General features: G+C 45.7%; 1 protein-coding gene across 1 annotated transcript in view; it reads left to right on the forward strand.

Annotated features, from left to right (window-relative positions):
• The window catches only part of CFAP91 (cilia and flagella associated protein 91), a 67,719-nt gene that overhangs the window by 41,157 nt on the left and 3,178 nt on the right, over positions 1-23,384 (forward strand). The window contains exons 13-16 of the mRNA XM_082246968.1: positions 1,971-2,117; positions 5,177-5,398; positions 22,058-22,206; positions 22,487-22,578. Coding sequence (XP_082103094.1) covers positions 1,971-2,117; positions 5,177-5,398; positions 22,058-22,206; positions 22,487-22,578 — 610 coding nt within the window. The remainder of the gene's footprint in view (positions 1-1,970; positions 2,118-5,176; positions 5,399-22,057; positions 22,207-22,486; positions 22,579-23,384) is intronic.

Raw genomic sequence — 23,384 nt, forward strand, 5'->3', positions numbered from 1 at the left:
AGAAAAAGCAAAAGAACAAAGTAGAAAGATTATAAGCATCTATCGAAATTCGAACAGAATAAATTTGAATTTAAATGCCGATCCGAATTTTCGGTAAAATTTAACCACTTGCCGCAAGATCACATACCTGGTTATACCGGAATGATATGCAGCTGCAGGCATCACCCCGGTACCGATTTTTAGAGCTGACAGTCGGCTTTCTAGTAATCCCAACCGATGCGGATAATCAGCTGTTATTACAAGGAGTGGGAGGAGACTTTGATCGGGTCGCTGATCTAAAAACTCAGAAGCGGCGTTGCTTCCGGTTTACTCGACAGCCAACAGCGCTGATTAAAAAAAAAACGCTGATCTTGGCATTTTTGAGTACTTTTAAGTGCAGTGGAGGGATCTGGGGTTTTATAGACTCCAGATCACTCCATAAAGAGTACCTGTCACTGCCTATTACTGTCACATTCCCCCCGATCCCTCCATAAAGAGTACCTGTCACTGCTATTACTGTCACATTCCCCCCCCGATCCCTCCATAAAGAGTACCTGTCACTGTCTATTACTGTCACAAGGGATGTTTACATTCCTTGTGACAGCAATAAAAGTGACCAGAATTAATTTTTTTTTTTTTAAAGATACTGTGTGAAAAAAAAAATCGATTTAAATAAAATGAAGGAAAAAAAAAAATCTAAAGCGCTTTATCCCTCCAAAGATGCGTAAGTTGTGCCCGCAAATCTGAACAGTGTTCAAATCCCACATGTGAGGTTTCGCTGCGATCGTTAGAGTGAGAACAATAATTCTAGCACTGGACCTCCTCTGAACTGGTAACCATTAAGAAAATGTTAGTGTCATCTATAGAGATCTTTAAGTACCGTAGTTTGTCACCATTTAACGAGCATGCGCTATTTTAAAGCATGACATGTTTGGTATCTGTTTACTCGGCGTAACATTATCTTTCACATTATACAAAAAAAATGGGCTAACTTTTACTGATTAGTTTTTTTAAATTCATTGAAATGTATTTTTCCCCCAAAAAATTACGTTTGAAAGTTTAAATCAGTTTTTTTTTTTGCTAGAAAATTACTTAGAACCCCCAAGCCTATCTATATATATATATATATATATATATATATATATATATAAAAATACATACTGCAATGAGCGCCATTTTATTCTCTGGGGTCTCTGCTAAAAAAAAATGATAGGTGTGTGTATGTGTGTATATATATATATATATATATATATATATATATATATATATATATATATATATACACACACACACACACACACACACACACACACACACACACACACACACACACACACACACACACACACACACACACACACACATATATATATATATATATATATATATATATATATATATATATATATATATATATATATATATATATATATATATAAAATTTTATATATATATATATAAAAATATAGAAAAAATTATATATAATTTTTTCTTTTTTTAGCAGAGACCCCAGAGAATAAAATGGCGGTCATTGCAGTATATATATATATATATATATATATATATATATATATATATATATATGTGTGTGTGTATATATATATATATATATATATATATATATATATATATATATATATATATATATATATATATATATATATATATATATATATAAAGGTTTGGGGGTTCTAAATAATTTTCTAGCAAAAAAATACTGATTTTAACTTGTAAGCAACAAATGTCAGAAGTAGGACGGTCTTGAAGTGGTTAATTTATTTTAATTTGACTGAATTTGGAAAATTGTATTGACGTCTAAACTAAATAGAGGAAACTAATTCCGAAAGTGAATTTATTTAAAATTATTTAAATAACAGATCAAAACTAAATGAATTTGTTCGTTCCTCACATGTCCAATGGTTATCTACATTAGTAAAGTTTTCTTTTCCCATTCCTTCGTATCTCACCAACAATATTCCATTTCTTTTTAGATGTTTGAAGGGAAGGAGAAGCGTCTGGAGCTGATCCGGGAGCTGCGCACCACACACGCTCTGCAGGAGGAGGGCCAACTGCTGAAGAAGGATGACAGACAGGAGACGCTGGCCCTGCAGCGTCAGCGGGAACTCGATGAGCACAAAGTAAGCGTTCTCTGACTTTTACTCTTCTTTATTTTTTAATTAAGAGATCGGCAGACAAATTCTAAAAAAGTACCCCAGATCCACCTCATTTGAAACAGAATTCAAAAAATAAGGTATAGATATTCTTTTAGGCTATTTACCTTTTTTTTTTTTTCTTCTTTTTATTTATTTTTTTCTATACTTTTTATTTTTATTTTTTTTGCTTCTTTCTTTTTATCCTCTTCTCTTCTTTCTATTTTCTCTTTTTTGATCTTTACTATTTATTTTAATGGTTAATGGCACGGGGATTTAAAGGTCTATACAGGAATATAAAATTGAATGACAAACGGGCTCAAATTGAGTTTTTGTGTTTGATTATGAAGCCCAATGAGAATTTGTGATGTTATATTTTTATATGTGACTATAGATATTTGATGATTTTTTTTTTTTGCAAATATATATATATATTTATTAAGTTTCAGTTCAGAGAGAGAACAGAACAGATAAAAACACAGTAAATAAAAAAATGTCAGATGTACAGAACAATACAGATATTGTAACAAAGGGGTTCCACCTGCTTGTATTATTATGGTATCAAAAAAATGTTAACCTCAACACCCCGAAGTGTTAAGTATGACCAGTCATAGTATGACCAACAGAGAAGGGTATCATCAGAAATCGTGGCTGGTATATAGATATTTAATGATTTTATAGCAAATGTTTTTGTTAGTTAGATTCTGTATTAAGAAGCTCGGTTCCCCTACCCCCGCCATTGATATGCAAATAAACCAGTCCGATTGAGGAACAAGAAGTATGGGGAGGTGGTGTTTAGGACTTTTGAAACAAGCATGTGTTCAGACAAAGAGTTGTTTTTGGAATACAAAAGGAACAATATGTCGGCTTTAGACTTGATCTGAGGATTTTGGAGAAAGCAGTCAGTCTCCATAGTAAGGATCTAGTAACTGTTTAGGATATTTATTGCATACACATTGTACATGCTTATTTGAAGATAATGAGCTTGTGGATGTTGTAGGCATATTTTTGTAACTATGAATTGTGTGATGTGTGTAGGGAAAAAAGCATTGAGGAAAGCTAGGCCCCTACGAGAAGTAGAAATGTATGTAATTGTAATTATTGCCAATGTATGGGATCAACAGGTGGATTGCATCAGTTGTGGATATTTTTAACTGATTAATGACAAATGTTCCCATGCATAGGTAATAATATCTCTCACCCACATATGGTTTAGTGAGCTTTGACGTTGTGTGTGAAGATGGCTGCCGCATATCCACCAATTGACCATGTGGTCTTGGGGGGGGGGGGGGGAGTGCAACCATGTGTTGATGATCTCACTCACAAAATGACATGTGAGTGGTCAAGAGGAATGATTACATCCTGTGGGTGGTCTCTGGTCTACAGGACTATAAAAAGAGTCCATAGCCTGAGGAATAGTCTGTTTTGTTTTTTGGAGCTTACCAGAAGGTATAGAACCAGTTTAGCATATGCTAAACCATGTGTAACCATCATATGCTAAACCATGTGTAACCATCATATGCTAGCGTATGCTAAACCACGTTGTGTAACCATCGGGAGGGGTGGTTGGTTCCTTGACACCACTTTCCACTCAGCTGACAATAAGCCCATATATTTCAGTTGATATGGACACCTCCAAGCAAAGGACCACCCAATTACATATGAAGTATGGATAGAAGTCTTTTCCAAAGAAGCTCAATCAAAAGACAAGGCTTCTATCCATACTTCATAGTGATTGGGTGGTCCTTTGCTTGGAGGTGTCCATAGCTGACAATAAGCCCTTTATATTTCAGTTGATATGGACACCTCCAAGCAAAGGACCACTCTATCACTATGAAGTATTGATAGAAGCCTTGTTTTTTGATTGAGCTTCTTTGGAGAAGACTTCTATCCATACTTCATGGTGATTGGGTGGTCCTTTGCTTGGAGGTGTCCATATCAACTGAAATATACTGGCTTATTGTCAGCTGAGTGGAAAGTGGTGTCAAGGATCCAACCAACCCTCCTGATGGTTACACATCATGGTTTAGCATATGCTAGCATATGATGGTTACACATGGTTTAGCATATGCTAAACCATGATGTGTAACCATCAGGAGAGGTGGTTGGATCCTTGACACCACTTTCCACTAAGCTGACAATAAGCCAGTATATTTCAGTTGATATGGACACCTCCAAGCAAAGGACCACCCAATTACATATGAAGTATGGATAGAAGTCTTCTCCAAAGAAGCTCAATCAAAAGACAAGACTTCTATCCATACTTCATGGTGATTGGGTGGTCCTTTGCTTGGAGGTGTCCAAATCAACTGAAATATACGGGCTTATTGTCAGCTGAGTGGAAAGTGGTGTCCAGGAGCCAACCACCCCTCCCGATGGTTGCACATCTATTACTGCCTTTACTGACGCCATTAGGCGTATGCCAAACTGGGTCTACACCTTCTGGTGAGCTCCCCCCTATTGTCGGTAGTATTTACTCTATACACGGTGTAATGACTATTCACGTGGAATATATACTGTGGATTTATTTCTTTACAACACATTGGACTTTTTTCTTCTATCACGTTCATATTATTTAATTTCATTTATATATGTATTTACTTATTACATTGGCTATGTTTTTAGCGCTGCACATTTTTTCTACTGATTTTACACGGATTGTCTTCTGTTGTGTCTGCTGCTTTCACTATTTTTACACATTAGCACGATATTGTTTGAATTTCATTAGAATCCATTGGAATTTTCCAAATTCAGACGAATTGAGTATAATGTGACAGAATTTGGAAAATTTTAATCGATTAGAATTAGACAAACCTAAACGATTGCTGAAAACAATAAAAAAATAAAAAATAATAATTTAACTCACAAATTTATGTAAATAATAAATCGAAACAAATGTTTTCATTCTGCATGTCTATTCAATAAATGAGCAGGAAAGGTAATGAGGTCATGACGCTTAATTTTCATGGACATGGAGGAAGGGCCCCTTTAAATTATCGGCATGATTGATCGTTCAGTATTCAATGACCAATGTGTCCTCTCTACAGGCCGCAGTGCAGGAAGAGCATTTGTCCCGGCTGGAGGGGGAGGTCCTCTCTGATATGTTCGATTTCCTCTCCAAAGAGCTCGTCCGCCTGCAGGAAGAACGCAGAATCAACGCCTTCGCCTTACTCGCCGAACGCCACCGACGCATCCGAGAGGCGGAAGAAAGCGGGAGGAGACAGGTGGAGGAGCGGCGGAGACGGGAGGAGGACGAGATCTTCCGACAGGTAGATGCAGAGGTGGGGGCGGGTCAGGTTTTATCAGAAATTGGATACAATGTAATAAACCTGAAGAATGGAGCACCCAGAATCTGACCCTTCCAGAACAAAACATGGCCGGAGCTGGGCTTTACTAAGCTGTAGAGGGAACTGAAGGCAAAAGTGTTTAGTTTATATTTTTTAACTAGTTAGGGGTTTAGAAATAAAATCTCTTCCACACACCCCTGGTACATTCTCCCCCTTTCCCTGCATGCACCTCCAGCCATGTTTTGCACTCCCATCTGTAAACTTGGAACTGGCATTGTGGATGCCGCTGGGTAGAAGGGAGGGAGACCAGCAACAGTCAGTTCGCTGATCTTCCCTGCCTAGTAAGAACCCGGAAGTGTCATGCATTCTATCTCTTTCGGGTTCGATAACTTTCCCCAGCCGCTGTAACCCAAACTAATACATATACACTATATTGTCAAAAGTATTGGGACTTGGCAGCCGCTTGGTGCCAAGGCCCCACCCCCAAGAGCCCGCATATTTGTGTGGCGCTGGCGCCAAGAGGTTAAAAAGAGTATATGTTTGAATATACACACACTATATTACCAAAAGTATTGGGACGCCTGCCTTTACACACACATGAACTTTAATGGCATCCCAGCCTTAGTCCGTAGGGTTCAATATTGAGTTGGCTCCACCCTTTGCAGCTATAACAGCTTCAACTCTTCTGGGAAGGCTGTCCACAAGGTTTAGGAGTGTCTATGGGAATGTTTGACCATTCTTCCAGAAGGGCATTTGTGAGGTCAGGCACTGATGTTGGAAGTGGAAAAAGGGAAGGTACTTGGCGCTGCCACAATAGTGTTGTGTGAGTGAGTGAATAAATGTAGATAGGTAGATGCAGGGCTTTTTTTCTCAGAGAATAGGTGCAGGAACTCCCACTATTAAATCACCCCTTGTCTCCGCCCCTACCCACCTCTGAGCACCGTCCCTTGGTTCCACCCCCTACCCACATTCCAGTACCGCCTCTTTTAGAGAATAAAGAACCAAGTATTATTTTGTGGTCCTAAGTAATTTGTATGGACTTTGGCAATGATAACAAAAAAAGCAGTAAAATAGTTCCCTCACAGCCAGCAACAATAGATTCCTCCACAGCAACAATAGACCCCCATCCAAGCCAAACTAGATTCCCCCCAGCAATAACAGATTCACCCAGCAACAATGGATCTCCCTCCAGCAATGATAGACCACACAACAGCTAAAAGAGACCCCCCCCCCCAGCAACAAAAGACCACACCCCAGCAACAATAGACCTCTCAGCAATAATGGAGCCTCTAGGAACAATAGACCCCTCACAAAACATTATAGCAAAAATGGACCCCCTGTTACAGAATACTACTTCAGCAACAATAGATCCACCCCAGCAACATTAGACCCCCAGCAACAACAGATTTTCCAGGAGCAAGAACAAATAGACTTATACCTCAACAGTAGATCCCTGTCAGCAACAATTGACCCCTCAACAACATAAGACACCCCCTAGCAACAATAAACCCTCATGCAAAAATAAACCCTGCCAGTTACAATAGATCCTCCAGCAGCCAGCATCCTAGCCCCTCCAGAATCCCTCACCATTACATGCATTTAGTGCTGGAGGTGCCGGAACTGCGTTCCCCCGCGTTCCCGCTGAAAAAAAAGCCCTGGGTAGATGTAAATGACATGTACTAGTAACTCTCCAAAAAATGATACATAAAAAGGTAATAAAGTGCTAAATGCAAAAAACTGTATACAATATAAAGATGAAAGATGTGTAATAGATAAAAATGCACAATCAAATAAATATCATATGGAAATGACCCACAAATAGATAAAGTGCAACAAATAACCCACAAATTGATAATTTAATAAAGTGCAACTGTGATAAGTGCGGTTGCAATATAAAGTGACAGTGTACTTCAAAGGAGGTGCAATAATAAATTAAAGTGACAGTGCTCCTTGAAAAGGAAGGAGGGGATGGAAGTGTCCCCAAATATGGCAAACAAAAAGGAATGTGCCAAGGCAGTGAGTACAATAAATCACATGAATGTGATGGGTGATAAAAAGTGTAGAAAAAAAAATAAAGTGTGCCCCAAGTAAAAGAGGGGGCAAAGGGAGGAAAAATCCTAATACAATAATAAAAAGTCACAAATAAGTGAATAAAGGGTATAAAATATCAATATAATAAAATGACAAGCAGGTGAAGTCCGATGACACCTTTAAAGTGATAAGTATCACATCAAAAGCAAGTGGCTAGGTAGGTGAGTCCTTGTAAAAGTAAAAAGTCCATAATATGGAGAAGATGACAACCGTCCAATCCCAAGCTTTCACAAGTTAAAGTGGAATTTTTAGGAGGTGACGCGTGCAAGTGAATCCTGTGTCCCCCTAGTGAATTGCGCACTCACCAGATAATGGTACCCCTACAGGGGTAACAAGCGTGGTATGTATCAAGAGTAAGTCTCCTCACCAGCATCAATAGGGAGTATGCATCGTCTCCTTCATTCCATTAACCCTCATAGCGTTGTATATAGCGGTCATAAATAAGGTTGGAGGTCCCGATCATAAATGGGGAGGAAAGGCTCATATAGTGAAGTATATTGTATAATAAGTTCTTTTATTGAAAATAAAAATATTACTCACAAATTCGCAGTGTATAACGAGCAGATCAGATACAGACGGCGTGGGTCCGCTCCCGGGTTAGTTCCGGAACGCGATGCACTCCAAACGTCGGAAATGTGGTTCACATGTTCAGAAAGCGGAAGTGACGGAAGGACGCTTTACGCGTTTTGTCATTTGACGTCATCAGGAGCTGATGTTGGATTAGAAGATCTGGATCGCAGTCTCCACTCGAATTCATCCCAAAGGTGTTCTATCGGGTTGAGGTCAGGACTCTGTGCAGGCCAGTCCAGTTCCTCCACCCCAAATTCACTCATCCATGTCTTTATGGACCTTGCTTTGTGCACTGGTCCAAATCATTTGGGGGAGGGGGGATTATGGTGTGGGGTTGTTTTTCAGGGGTTAGACTTGGCCCTTTAATTCCAGTGAAGGGAACTCTTAAGGTGTCAGCATACCAAGACATTTTGGACAATTTCATGCTCCCAACTTTGTGGGAAGAGTTTGGTGATGGCCCCTTCCTATTCCAACATGACTGCACACCAGTGCACAAAGCAAGGTCCATAAAGACATGGATGAGTGAGTTTGGGGTGGAGGAACTGGACTGGCCTGCACAGAGTCCTGACTTCAACCTGATAGAACATCTTTGGGATGAGTTAGAGCGAAGACTGTGAACCAGGCCTTCTCTCCAACATCAGTGCCTGACCCCACAAATGCGCTTCTGGAAGAATGGTCAAACATTCCCATAGACACTCCTAAACCTTGTGGACAGCCTTCCCAGAAGAGTTGAAGCTGTTATAGCTGCAAAGGGTGGGCCAACTCAATATTGAACCCTACGGACTAAGACTGGGATGCCATTAAAGTTTATGTGTGTGTAAAGGCAGGCGTCCCAATACTTTTGGTAATATAGTGTATTTTCAGTTCTCAGTTTCTCTCCCCTTCCTCCGTTGTAAAAGGAAAAGGAGAGCTCACAAATGTAACCACTTGACCTCCAGAAGATTTTCCCCCTAAATGACCAGGCCATTTATTGCGATTCGGCACTGCGTTACTTTAAATTTGCACAGTCGTGGGGTGCTGTACCCAAATAAAATTGATGCCCTTTTTCCCCACAAACAGAGCTTTCTTTTGGTGCTAATTGATCACCTGTGCGATTTTTTTTTTTTTTTTTTTTTTTTGCGATATTCATTAAAAAAAGCGACAATTTTGAAAAAATAACAATATTTTTCTACTTTGACAGTTATAAAATATCCAATATATTCAATTGTTGTCATATATTTAGGCCAAAATGTATTTAGCTACATGTCTTTGACAAAAAATTTTTCAATGAGCGTATTTATAACCGCTTTAAGACCGGAAGATTTTACCCCATTCCTGACCAGGCTATATTTTGCGATTCGGCACTGCGTTACTTTAACAGACAATTGCGTGGTTGTGCGACGCTGTACCCTTTTTATCCCCACAAATAGAGCTTTCTTTTGGTGGTATTTGATCACCTGTGCGATTTTTACTTTTTGCGCTATAAACAAAAAAAAGGCGACAATTTTGAAAAAATAACAATATTTTTCACATTTTTTTTATATGAAATTCCCCCCCAAAAAATGTAAAAATCAAAATTTTTTAACATTTTAGGCCAATTTGTTTTCTGCTACATATTTTTGGTAAAAAAAATCGCAATAAGCGTATTTTGATTGGTTTGCGCAAAAGTCATCGCAGCTACAAACTACGGGAAATTTGTCATTTTTATAGTTTTTTGTTTTTTTTTTTTAACTAGTAATGGCGGTGATCTGCGATTTTTTTTTTTTTTTTTTTTTGCGGGATTGCGACATTGCGGCAGACAGATCGGACCCTTGACTGACATTTGTTACACTTTTGGGGGAGACCAGTGACATAACTACAGTAATCAGTGCTATAAATATGCATTGTTACTGTAATAATGACACTGGCAGGGAAGGGGTTAACTTTTATTAGTGATCAAGGGGTTAATGTATGCCTGGTGCTTACTGACGTGTGTGTGGGGGGAGGGGACTGTGTGACACAGGCACAGATCGCAGGTTCAGCTATGCTGAACCCTGCAATCTGTCCCTGCCTGTCACAGAGGATCTCCACACTAGATCCCCGACGATCGGGGAAGAGCAGCGGTGATCACCGCCTCTCCTCCCCTGGCCCGACTACCACTGTGACTGAATACAGCGGGAGAGAGCCTCTGGCGGCGCGCGCGCGCCGCCCACACGGGGAGGAGTCCAGCGACGTAGGTCTACGCCGCTGGACGATAACGAACCACTTTGCCGCAGTACGCTCAATTTGAGCGGTCGGCAAGTGGTTAAAGAAAAAAATATATATATTTTTAACTTTCTGCTATAAGACATTCCCAATAAAAAAATGTAAAAAAAAATCTAATTTCTTCATCATTTTAGGCCAATTTGTATTCTGCTACATATTTTTGGTTAAAAAAAAATCCAAATAAGCGTATATTGATTGGTTTGCACAAAAAGTTATCACATCTACAAACTAGGGGATATACACTGGAATTTTTATTTATTTATTATATTTTTTTTTTTATACTAGTAATGGGGTCGATCAGCGACTTCTAGCGGGACTGCGGCGGACAATGGGACACTAACTGACACTTTGCAGGAACCAGTGACACTAATACAGTGATAAGTGCTAAAAATACGCACTGTACTAATAACACTAGAAGGGAATGGGTTAAACATCAGGGGTGATCAAAGGGTTAAATGCATGTGCGTGTGCCCTAGGCAGAAGTGCAGAATCCCATATACTGTATATAGGTGATTCTGCACAGGAGGGCCACCCTGTAACATTATATCTGATGTGGGGTGGTCCAGAAGTCGTTAACCGCTTGCCAACCGCCCTGCGCAAATATACTGCGGCAGGCTGGCTCGGCTGCGCAAACTGACATACCTGTACGGTGGTTCTCAGGAGCGCTCCTGGGGCTCACGCTGGCTCTGTACACTGTGCCTGGGAACATGGTCCCACCGAGGACAGTTCAGTCCACAGTCTGCCAGGAATCAGCAGCAGAGCTGGGCAGATCTGCATGGCTACACTCAGGACACTGGGAATAGACTTTGTATGCTTACATTTTAGATTTATTTGCAGTGCAACAAAATCCTTCCAAACATCAGCAAACCTAAAAATATAAGTGAACCAAAAACCCAGCGTCAGGATACCTGAATAATCAACCTAACAATTAGAAAGTCTAACCAACAACGAGCTACACTCTCCGGCCACTTTATTAGGTACACCTTGCTAGTAGCGGGTTGGACCCCCTTTTGCCTTCATTCTTGGTGGCATAGAAACAACAAGGTGTTAGAAACATTCCTCAGAGATTTTGCTCCCGTGACATGATAGCATCACGCAGTTGTTGCAGATTTGTTGGCTGCACATCCATGATTCCAATCACCCGTTCCACCACATCCCAAAGGTGCTCTATTGGATGAGATGTGGTGAGTGTGGAGGCCATTGGAGGACAGTGACCTCATTGTCATGGTGAAGAAACCAGAGAGACTGGAGCTCTGTGACATGGTGCATTATCCTGCTGGAAGGAGCCTTTAGAACAGGGGTGTCAAACTGGCGACCCTTAACCACTTAAGCCCCGGAGGATTTGGCTGCTCAAAGACCAGGGCCTATTTTGCAATTCGGCACTGCGTGACTTTAACGGACAATTGCGCGGTCGTGTGACGCTGTACCCAAATGAAATTGACGTCCTTTTTTCTCTTACGTCCTCCGACAGTCGCCGCCTCTCCATATTCGTCACTATGGGGTAATTGACCTTTGCTCCGTAGGAGTAGCTAGGCAACAGAATATGTCAATATTAAAGCTTTTAGCATATCCCACCCCCAGGGGGTGGTCCCCTCAGTCAATACCCTCCTGCTTCCTGTATCCATACCTCAGTTTCATTGTCCAGCTTTCAGGAGTTAGCAGGCTGTTTCTGTGCTGGGGCTTTTTGTCTCAGCCTTTATCTTCTTTTTGATTTTATTTGAGTGTTTTTCTCTCTCTTTACTTAGCTGTTTATTTCTTCAGCTTTAGTTAGTTCTTCTGATGAAGAGGATCATGCGGGCTGGGTCTCGGGCTGGCCCCCCTGGTCGCAGGTTGTGGGTCAGTGGCTTCCCAGCCTGCTATTGAGCGTTCAGTCAGGTTTTTTTCCTGGCATGTGTGAACGACCCATCCCTGTTCGCTGCAGGGATGCTGCGGTGAGGTGGCTACCTCACTGGACGCCATGCGGTTTCGCACCGCAGTCTGCTGCGTCCTGGCTGCGACTCTCCCTGTCCCATGTGCAGCGGCTTGATCGCTTGGGCGGGCTCCCCACGCCATTCAGAAGGTAAGTGTATCTGTGTGGGGACCTGTCTGTTTAGTGGGTGTCAGTCTGGGACTGTGTAATCCTGCTTCCGTTCACACTATTGGGCTCCCTGTCTGTTTTTTTGCTGCCTTCTGTGGGCTGCAAGGAGGGGGGCCATCCTGCACTGTTTCTGTGTTTCAGACTGTGTGCTTTTTGTGCTGTGTGACAGGCTGTATGCTGCGGGGCATGTTGTGACCATGTTTGTGCATACATGTGGGGGCCGCTGCTGCGATCCGCCATTATTTTATTATACTGCAGGCGTGTGGTGGTGTTCACTATATGCGGGGAGCGGCGCTTTTGGCGCCAAGCACCGCCATTTTGGCGGCGAGCGCTCCAGCCTCATGTTAGCACTGCAGGATCTCTGCCTTTACTTCCTCCCCCGGCGGCCATTTTTTTGTAGCCTTCCATAGGCTTTATAGGAGCGGCCGTTATTACATCACTTCCTTTTCCCTGGGCACACCGATCGATACAGCAGCAGCAGTGATCTCTCCAGGTTTTACCTTCTCTTATTCCTGTATTCATTGCCTGAAGTTTGTGCTTTTCCCTGTGGGGGTCGGCTTGTGCTGGTGTGTGTGTGCGGTGGGCTGCGCTCGCCGCGCTTTTAAAGGGGCAGTTACCCTTTTTTTCTCCTGCAAACTTTTGGGGGCATGGATTCTCAGGAAAGCAAGTTTCCTCCCACTTTGATGGGAGGCCAAGGGGCTGCTGCTGTTCCCCCTGAGGGGGGCGATTTGGCTACCATTGTGGCTAACCTGGCTGCTCAGGTACAGATGCTTGTGGCTGCTCAATCCACAAAACGGCCCAGAGTTTCAATATCCTCTGATTCAGAGGGCGATGGTGATGGGGCTGCTATGGCTGGGGTCCCCTTTTTGGGGTCCCGTTCGTCCCTGGACTTTGCAGGGTCGGAAGGGGAGGCAGAGGTTGAAGGGGTTGATGATTCCCCCCCTGGCTCGTCTGAAGAGCTTGCAATCATGGATGAATTGGTTGCTTCTATCAAACAAACGCTGCATTTGCAGGATGAACCATGTCCTCCTGCCGTCCTGGCGTCTTATGGGACGCAGCGGAGACGCAAATCATCGCAGGTTTTCCCCTGCACTGAGGATTTTCAGCGAGCTGTTAGTGAACAATGGCGCAATCTAAAAAAGCCGTTTGCTGTGCCAAGTAGGTTCAAGCTGCGTTATCCTTTCACGCCCGCCACTGATGAACGCTGGTGTGTGCCGCCTCCGGTGGATCACGCGGTGGCGGTTTTGAATAAATCCACTGCGATTCCGGCAGAGGATACCCCGGTGTTCCGGGACCCCACGGACAGGAGACTGGAGTCTCTTGCCGCCATACTTACTCAGTTACCGGTTCCATGCTAAAAGCTATTTTTGCTTCCCTTATGGCAGCTCAGGCTGTCGCGGATTGGACGCAGGTGCTCAGGCGCGTCCTGGTGGCTGATTCTGTCCCGCCGACAACTTTGGCTATGGTGGATCAAATTCATCAGGGTGTCATGTATTTGTGTGATGCGGAATTGGATGTAATTCCTTTGGCTACACGTGTGCACAGCGTGGCGGTGTTGACGCGCCACTTGATTTGGCTGAAATGTTGGTCGGTGGACCAATCTTCTCGCAAAACCTTAGCTAATCTGCCTTATACGGGATCTCGCCTTTTTGGCGACTCCCTGGATACGCTGATTAAGGGATCTCTGGGGGTAAGAGCACGCTCTTGCCCCAGTCTCACAAGGCTAAGGGTGCTCAAGGTAAGAAGCATGCTTCGTTTAGGCCCTCTCAGGGGTCCTTTCGTGCCTTTCGGTCGCACTATAAGGGCAAGCCCTTCAAAGGTCAAGGCTCCCAAAAGAAGCCGTGGACAGGTAAGCAGAAGTCCGGCCATTCCGGGTCCGCTGCCCATAACAATGCGGCCTGAAGGGGTGCCCTCACCCAGTTCTGGGGTGGGGGGACGTTTGCTCGGTTTTCTTCAACCCTGGCTGGCCCGCGTTCGGGACAGGTGGGTTCAGGAGATCGTTCGGTCCGGGTACAAGATCGAGTTCCTATCTCGGCCGGCGAACAGGTTTTTTCCCTCAAATCTTCAACTGTCTCCGGAGCGTTTGCGGGATCTGCACCTGGCGGTGCGAGACCTGCGGGCTCAGGGTGTGGTGGTTCCGGTACCTCCTCGGGACAGATTTCGGGGGTTTTATTCAAATCTGTTCACTGTGCCCAGGAAGGAGGGCAAGGTACGTCCAATTCTGGACTTAAAAGCTCTGAACCGCTTCGTGCGGGTTCGCAAGTTCCGCATGGAATCCCTGCGCTCGGTGGTGGCTGCTCTAGTTCCGGGAGAATTCATGGCATCCATCGACTTGAAGGATGCGTACCTTCACATCCCCGTTTTCGAGGGTCACCAGAGGTACCTTCGATTCGCCATTGCGGAGGATCATTACCAATTCGTGGCGTTACCCTTCGGTCTCGCTTCGGCTCTGCGGGTGTTCACCAAGGTGCTTGCACCAGTTCTGGCCTTATTGAGAGCCCAGGGTATCTCAAACCTGGGGTATCTGGACGACATTCTGATTCGGTCTGCAACCAGTCCGGGTCTGGTGGGAGACCTGTCTGTCACGATGCAGACTCTGCAGGAGTTTGGTTGGACGATAAACGTCCCAAAATCGACGCTGTGCCCGTCGGTTCGTCTTCCCTACCTGGGAATGATCCTGGACTGGCGACCACAATCTCTGGATCTTCAGATCTCGTTGAGTCCTCGCACCAGAAGGGGTCTTTTGTGGTGGCTCCAGTCCCCGGCAGTGTCGGGGGGCAAGTCTTTTCGCCCGCTTTCGTGGACGGTGATCACCAGGGATTCCAGCCTGTCGGGCTGGGGTGGTGTTCTGGGCGTTCTGTCCGCCCAGGGTACTTGGTCGGAGGGGGAATCCTCCCTTCCGATCAACATTCTGGAATTGCGGGCGATAAATCTCTGCCTTCGACGTTGGACGGACGTGCTTCAGGGCCGTCCGGTTCGGGTGTAGACAGACAATGCCACAGCAGTGGCCTACATCAACCACCAAGGGGGTACCAGGAGTGCCCGAGCGGCTCGGGAGGTGGCCGATATTCTGTCTTGGGCCGGGACGCACGTCCCGGCAATCACGGCGGTTCACATTCCGGGGGTGGAGAACTGGCAAGCGGATTATATGAGTCGCCATTCTCTGGACCAGGGGGAATGGTCGCTCCACCCGGATGTCTTCCAGATGTTGTGCGCGAAGTGGGGTCTCCCAGATGTGGACCTGTTCGCGTCTCGTCTGAACAACAAGGTGGAAAGGTTCGTGGCAAGGACGCGCGATCCTCGGGCAGACGCGTCACACGCGTTAGTGGCTCCGTGGCATCAGTATCGACTGATGTATGCATTCCCACCAATTCAGTTGCTATCCCGGTTCCTTCGCAGGTTGTACTCGGAACCGCTCACGGTGATTCTGGTGGCGCCAGACTGGCCCCGCCGGTCTTGGTACGCAGACCTCGTGAATCTGGCGGTTGACGCTCCGTGGCGTCTGCCTCTTCGAGAAGATCTTCTGCCTCAAGGACCGATATTCCTTCCTGCTTTACAGTCGCTGGCTTTGACGGCCTGGCTGTTGAAACCGAGGTACTGAAGGATAGGGGTCTCTCCCCGGAGGTCATTCATACTTTGATCAACGCTAGAAAGGCTTCTTCGGGGAAGATTTACTACCGTACTTGGAAGGCCTATTTTGCCTGGTGTGGGTCCAGGGGGTTTTCCCCCCGCTCTTACTCGTTGTCTAGGGTGTTGTCTTTCCTTCAAACGGGTGTGGACCAGCGTTTGGCGTTGGCCACGATTAAGGGTCAGATTTCTGCACTGGCCGTTCTTTTTCAACGCCCTGTGGCGTCTAATTCTCTGGTTGGCACCTTTGTTCAAGGGGTGCGACATCTGGTCCCTCCTTGGAGGGAGCCTTTGCCTCCATGGGACTTGAATCTTGTTCTGTCCGTGTTACAACATGCTCCCTTTGAAAAGATCAGGGAGATCTGGTTGCCTTTGTTGTCTAAGAAGGTCGCCTTTTTGGTGGCGATCACTTCGGCTCGCAGAGTGTCGGAGCTGGCAGCCTTGTCCTGCAGGTCTCCGTATCTGGTGCTTCACTTAGATAAGGTGGTCTTGCGACCTAATCCTTCTTTTCTTCCGAAAGGATCTCGGAATTTCACCTCAATGAGGACATTGTCTTGCCTTCACTTTGCGTGAAGCCTAAGCATCCGAAGGCGGTGGCCTTACATTCCTTGGATGTTGTTCGGGCGATCAAGGTTTACCTGTCAGCGACTAAATCTTTTCGCAAGACGGATTCTCTCTTTGTCCTTCCTGAGGGACCTCGGAAGGGCTTGGCGGCGTCGGCTTCTACCATCGCCAAATGGATCAGACAGACTATTGAGCAGGCCTATGCTTTGAAGGGAAAAGTTCCCCCTATGCCTGTGAAGGCGCACTCTACCAGATCTCTGAGTACGTCTTGGGCCTGTCATCATCGGGCTTCTGTGGCCCAGGTGTGTAAGGCGGCGACTTGGTCGTCCGTTCACACCTTCTCGAAGTTCTACAAAGTGGATGTTCAGGCATCGGCAGATGCTTCCTTTGGCCGCAAGGTTCTTAGTGCGGCAGTACCTTAGGGTCCCTTGTTTTTTTTTGGGCCCTTGGCTGTTTGGGATGTTTTTATCCCTAGGTTATTTGTTCTTCCTGGGTTGTTTGCTCCTGTTGAGCAAAGTTTTTTTCATGCTGCCCAGCTGGGTTCCTTCCTTTTGGTAAGGTTCCTTTCTCTGATGTGGGGGTGGGATATGCTAAAAGCTTTAATATTGACATATTCTGTTGCCTAGCTACTCCTACGGAGCAAAGGTCAATTACCCCATAGTGACGAATATGGAGAGGCGGCGACTGTCGGAGGACTCAGAGAAAGGAATTTTACCAAAATTCCGTTTTTCCCACAAACAGAGCTTTCTTTTAGTTATATTTGATCACCTGTGCGATTTTTACTTTTTGCGCTATAAACAAAAAACAAGCGTAAATTTTGAAAAAATAACAATATTTTTCACATTTTTTTTATATGAAATCCCCCCCAAAAAAATTTAAAAATCAAATTTTTTTAACATTTTAGGCCAATTTGTTTTCTGCTACATATTTTTGGTAAAAAAAATTGCAATGGGCGTATTTTGATTGGTTTGCGCAAAAGTTATTGCGTTTACTAACTAAGGCAAAGATTTATGTCATTTTTATTTATTTTTTTTTAACTAGTAATGGTGGCGATCTGCGATTTTTTTTTTTTTTTTTTTTTTTTTATTTTTTATTTTTTTTGCGGGACTGCGACATTGCGGCGGACAGATCGGACCCCTGACTGACATTTTTGGGGGTACCAGTGACATTACTACAGTAATCAGTGCTAAAAATATGCACTGTTACTGTAAAAATGACACTGGCAGGGAAGGGGTTAACTTTATTAGTGATCAGTGGGTTAAATGTATCCCTAGGGGTGTGTTTCTAACTGTGGGGGGGGGCGTGGCTAGTGATGTAACCACAGAGACATACGATCGGAGCCGCCGGTCACTTGCGCAGGAAATGTCAAACGAGCGGGGGCGGGATTGCGCCTCAAGCGGCGCGCACTCGCCCCCTAGAGGCTCCTTGGCAAACTACGTAGCCCTACGTCGGTTTGCCCAAGAGAGCCAGACTGCCGCAGTAAATAGTCGTGCGCCGGTCGGCAAGTGGTTAAACAACGCTCAATTGGTACTAAGGGGCCCAAAATGTGCTAAGAAAATATTCTCCCCACCATTACACCACCAGCCTGAACTGTTGAAGGCAGGATGGATCCATGACGCCAAATTCTGACCCTACCATCTGAATGTCGCAACTGAAATTGAGACTCCTCAGACCAGGCAATGTTTTTTCAATCTTCTATTGTCCAGTTTTGGTGAGCCTGTGCGAATTGTAGCTTCAATTTCCTGTTCTTAGCTGACAGGAGTGGCACCCGGTGTGGTCTTCTGCTGCTGTAGCCTATCTGCTTTAAGGTTGCATGTTTGGTGGCAAGGCAGGTGAGAGTAGTCCGGGTTAGGCAGAGGTCCAGGCAGGTGAGAGAGTAGTCAAGGTCAGGCGGGAGTCGAGGCAGGTGAGATAGTGGTCAGGGTCAGGCATGGGTTGAGGCAAGCAAAAGTGTAACCTGGATCAGGCAGGGTCAATGCAGGCAAGAGAGTATTCAGGGTCAGGCAGGGGTCAAGGCAGGTGAGAGAGTAGTCAAGGTCAGGCAGGGGTCAAGGCAGGTGAGAGAGTAGTCAAGGTCAGGCAGGGGTCAAGGCAGGTGAGAGAGTACTCAAGGTCAGGCAGGAGTCGAGGCAGGTGAGAGAGTGGTCAGGGTCAGGTGTGAGTTGAGGCAAGCAAGAGAGTAGTCAGGGTCAGGCATGGGTTGAGGCAAGCAAAAGTGTAACCTGGATCAGGCGGGGTCAAGGCAGGCAAGAGAGTATTCAGGGTCAGGCAGGGGTCACGGCAGGTGAGAGAGTAGTCAAGGTTAGGCAGGGGGCGAGGCAGGCGAGAGAGTAGTCAATTTAATATTAAAATATCAAAGCTGCTGCTGTAATGATAAACACATGCAAAGAAAGTGTCATTGTCTTTGCATGTGTTTATCATTACAGCAGCAGCTTTGATATTTTAATATTCAGTTTTTAATTTCCACAGTGGTTTCATTCTGACTAGCCTTAATCATATAAAGGGTTTGAGCGCTGGGTGAGTGTTTTGTATGTTTGATAGCGTCAACCACTTTATTTATATAAGAGAGTAGTCAAGGTCAGGCAGGGGTTGAGGCAAGCGAGAGTGTAGTCAAGCTCAGGCAGGGGTCAAGGCAGGTGAGAGAGAGAGAGAGTGGTCAGGGTCAGGCATGAGTTGAGGCATGCAAAAGTGTAATCTGGATCAGGCGGGGTCAAGTCAGGCAAGCGAGTAGTCAGGGTCAGGCAGGGGTCGAGGCATGTGAGCGAGTATTCGGGGTCAGGCAGGGGTCAAGGCAGGCGAGAGAGCAGTCAGGATCAGGCAAGGGTTGAGGCAGGCAAAAGAGTGGTCAGGGTCAGAAAGGGGTCGAGGTAGGAGAGAGAGTAGTCAGGCCAATCCAGGTCGGCAACAGGCAACTGCCAGGAATTATAGAGCTTCAGCCGCCAGGTAGACTCAGCATGAACCACTTCAAAGGGTGATGATTTAAATGCCCTTCTGGTCACGTACAGCATAATTTCTGAGAGCTTTGGAAGTCTTGAAGGTAGTGGAGGTCCTAGGAATCCTGGAAGACCTGGCAAGGATCCTGTAAATACTGTTACACATCCTCCCCTCTTCTGAGAAGACTTTCCAGAAGATTTTGGAGTGTCTGTGGGAAATTGTACCAATTTGTGAGATCAGGTACTGATGTTGGGTGAAAAGACCTGGCTGACACATCAGACCTCACGTTGGGCACCAAAAAAAAATATATATATATATCTTGCAATTGGCAATATAATTTGCATCAAAGGTGTTCAGTAGGGTTGAGGTCAGGGCTCTGCACAGAACTCTCCAGTTCCTCCACCCTAAACTATCATTCATGTCTTTATGGAGCTGGCTTTCTACACAGGGGCACAGTCATGGTGGAGCAGAAAAAGGGTCTTCACCAAACTGTTACCACAAAGATGGAGGACCACAATTGTCTACAATGTCTTTATATGATGAAGTATTACCAGGACCCTTCACTGAAGACACCTGAACTCCATCTTTTGGAGGAAGGGGGGTTCCACGTACTGACCACAAACGTTTGGCCATATAGTATATCCCTACCAGGCAGGCTTTGAGGGGGAGTACCAAGCCTGGACACTTACAAATTCGGATAACTTCCTCCTTATTTTGTTTCCTTCTTCTGGCCACATCTGGACCTCTGTAGATTAATTCAGCAGAAGAGCTGCAGAGGGAAGGGGGTGCTGGGGATGCCAAGAGGAGTCTGAAGGCTCTTTAACCACTTGCAGGTTGGCTCTGTCCTGGGAAATGACGCACCTGTACAACATTTCGTGGGACCGCTAGTGGGGGCGCGTGCTCGCACCCATTCGCCACAGGAGAAGTTGATCAGCGGGTCCGGTGGCCGTTATTGGTTTTACACAGAGCAGCCCGGATCCTCCTCCTTCTCGGGTCCCTTGTTCCTGCTCCTGGCCAATCCGCTTCCTATGGGGGCACCTGAGCTGAACTGCAGCTCCGTGTGTTCATTCAGACACAGAGCTGCCAATCGGCCTTGCCCCCTCTCTCTCCTGATTGGCTAACTGACTTTGATTGAGATTCATATCTCAGCCAATCAGGAGGGAAAGTCCCAGGTGGCCGAGGGACTTGTGGACATCGCTGGACAGAGAGGGGGGCTCAGGTAAGTATTAGGGGAGCTGGGGGGGGGGGGCTGCTACACACAGAAGGCTTTTATCTTCATTAATAGAATGCAACTTCTGACTTTACAACTCACCATGCAAACACCAGACCATCTCTTCTTTCTCTTGCTTGGGGATCTGCAAAACAAAAAAAAAATGAAAAAAAAATGCTGATTGCCATGAAAGTGTAGCCAATAAAGTGGGTGTCACCTCAGTGTAAAGTACGGGGCCCTCCTACTTTGTGATGTGTGAGAAAAATCCAGGCCTGAAAATAAAAAAGGAGAAATAAGCCACTGATGTTAGTAAATCCTCCAGTATTGGTGGTCAGGGGCAGACTGGAATAATAACCCCCAGCATTGGTAGTCAGTGACAGGCTGGAATAATAACCCCCAGCATTGGCAGTCAGTGACAGGCTGGAATAATAGCCCCCAGCATTGGCAGTCAGTGACAGGCTGGAATAATAACCCCCAGCATTGGCAGTCAGTGACAGGCTGGAATAATAACCCCCAGCATTGGCAGTCAGTGACAGGCTGGAATAATAACCCCCCAGCATTGGTAGTCAGTGACAGGCTGGAATAATAACCCCCCAGCATTGATAGGCAGTGACAGGCTGGAATAATAACCCCCAGCATTGGCAGTCAGTGACAGGCTGAAATAATAACCCCCCAGCATTGGCAGTCAGTGACAGGCTGGAATAATAACCCCCCAGCATTGATAGTCAGTGACAGGCTGGAATAATAACCCCCAGCATTGGCAGTCAGTGACAGGCTGGAATAATAACCCCCCAGCATTGATAGTCAGTGACAGGCTGGAATAATAACCCCCAGCATTGGCAGTCAGTGACTGGCTGGAATAATAACCCCCCAGCATTGGTAGTCAGTGACAGGCTGGAATAATAACCCCCCAGCATTGATAGTCAGTGACAGGCTGGAATAATAACCCCCCAGCATTGATAGTCAGTGACAGGCTGGAATAATAACCCCCCAGCATTGATAGTCAGTGACAGGCTGGAATAATAACCCCCAGCATTGGCAGTCAGTGACAGGCTGGAATAATAACCCCCAGCATTGGCAGTCAGTGACTGGCTGGAATAATAACCCCCCAGCATTGGTAGTCAGTGACAGGCTGGAATAATAACCCCCCAGCATTGGTAGTCAGTGACAGGCTGGAATAATAACCCCCCAGCATTGCAGGTCAGTGACAGGCTGGAAAAATAACCCCCCCAGCATTGCAGGCCAGTAACAGGCTGGAATAATAACCCCCGGGCCGCCATCGCTGGTTAATATCGGATTTTGGTTGTTGAGTTGAACCTCCTGAGATTCCCATAATGCATTGCAGGTTGTGAACATTCACCAGAGCACCGTGGACTCCTACCTGGAGGACGTCATCCTCTGCGCCACCCGGGACACAGCCGAGGAGCAGGCCCGGGAGGAGATCCAACGCAGAGCTCAGGAGATCAATGAGATTGCTTACCAGATGGAGAGCAGGTAAGAGATCCGCGGGGGAGGGGCGGCCACTGACACAACTTACCTTCGTCCCTCCCCTTCAGTGTTGTACCGCCTCTTCTCCTGGACTGAAATGGCTTACTCTGATTTCACTGCACACTGTGAGCTTCTCACAATGTGCATTAGAAGCTGCAGCAATTCAGATAGAGCCCCGTCTCCTTTCCTGGCTGGGGGACGTCCAGCATCATCTAGCTCTATAGGTGGCTCGTATCTGCCCTCTGCAGGTCACTATAATTCATTACATTTTTGCTCCTTTTCACAGCCGGACCCGGTTGCAGTCGGAGGAGATAGTGGCGGAGTTGGTGTACAGCTTCCTCATCCCAGAAATCCAGAAGACAGCCGTCCGGGGGAGGGGTAAGTGCATCCTGTGCAGAGAGATGAAGACTGTTCATTGTAACAAGGCCATCTAAAGCCCAGGGCAAACATGCCAAACTGTGACCTCCCCCCCCCCCCCCACCACCCGTTATGAGCATATGTGTCAGCAAAAATCCCCCCCCCCCCCAAAAAAAAAATGTAACACAAATCTACATGCTTACTCCCTAAGCATAAATCCCCCCCCCCCCCTCCCAGGATGAATCTGACACCCCCCCCCCCTCACTGAAGTGCTGAAATACCTCCTCCCAGCACAAATCTTTGCCCCCTATCCCCTCCCCCCCCCCCCCCCCCCGGCAAAGATTTTCTACCCCTCAAATTTTCCCTCCGAGTAATTATCCTCTCATCCCCCCCCACCCCATATTCCCCCTCCAAGACAAATACACACAACAAATACTCCACACCCCAAAAAAAATAAAAATGTCCCGTCCTAGCACTCATACTCCCCAATCATCCTTACTCACACAACCCCCTACCCCAAAATCACCTCTAATAGCACAAAAAAATCTCCCCTCTTAGTACAAATCCTCTTCTCCCATCCCAACACAAATCCCCCTAAATCACCACTGCCAGCACATCCACCCAAATTTCCCCTCCAAGTACCCATCCTCTCATCCTCCCACTCCAAATTCCCCCCCAATTATCCCTCCAAGCAAAAATATTCCACACCCTAAAAGAGAAATTTACCTTCCTAGCACAAATCCCCTCTCCTAGCACAAATCATCTTTTCCCATCCCCCATCCAACCACAAATCCTCCTAAATCACAACTCCCAGCACTTCCACCCAA

This window comes from Pelophylax lessonae (genome assembly GCF_965119305.1).
Source record: "Pelophylax lessonae genome assembly, chromosome: 2".
Taxonomy (NCBI): Eukaryota; Metazoa; Chordata; class Amphibia; order Anura; family Ranidae; genus Pelophylax; species Pelophylax lessonae.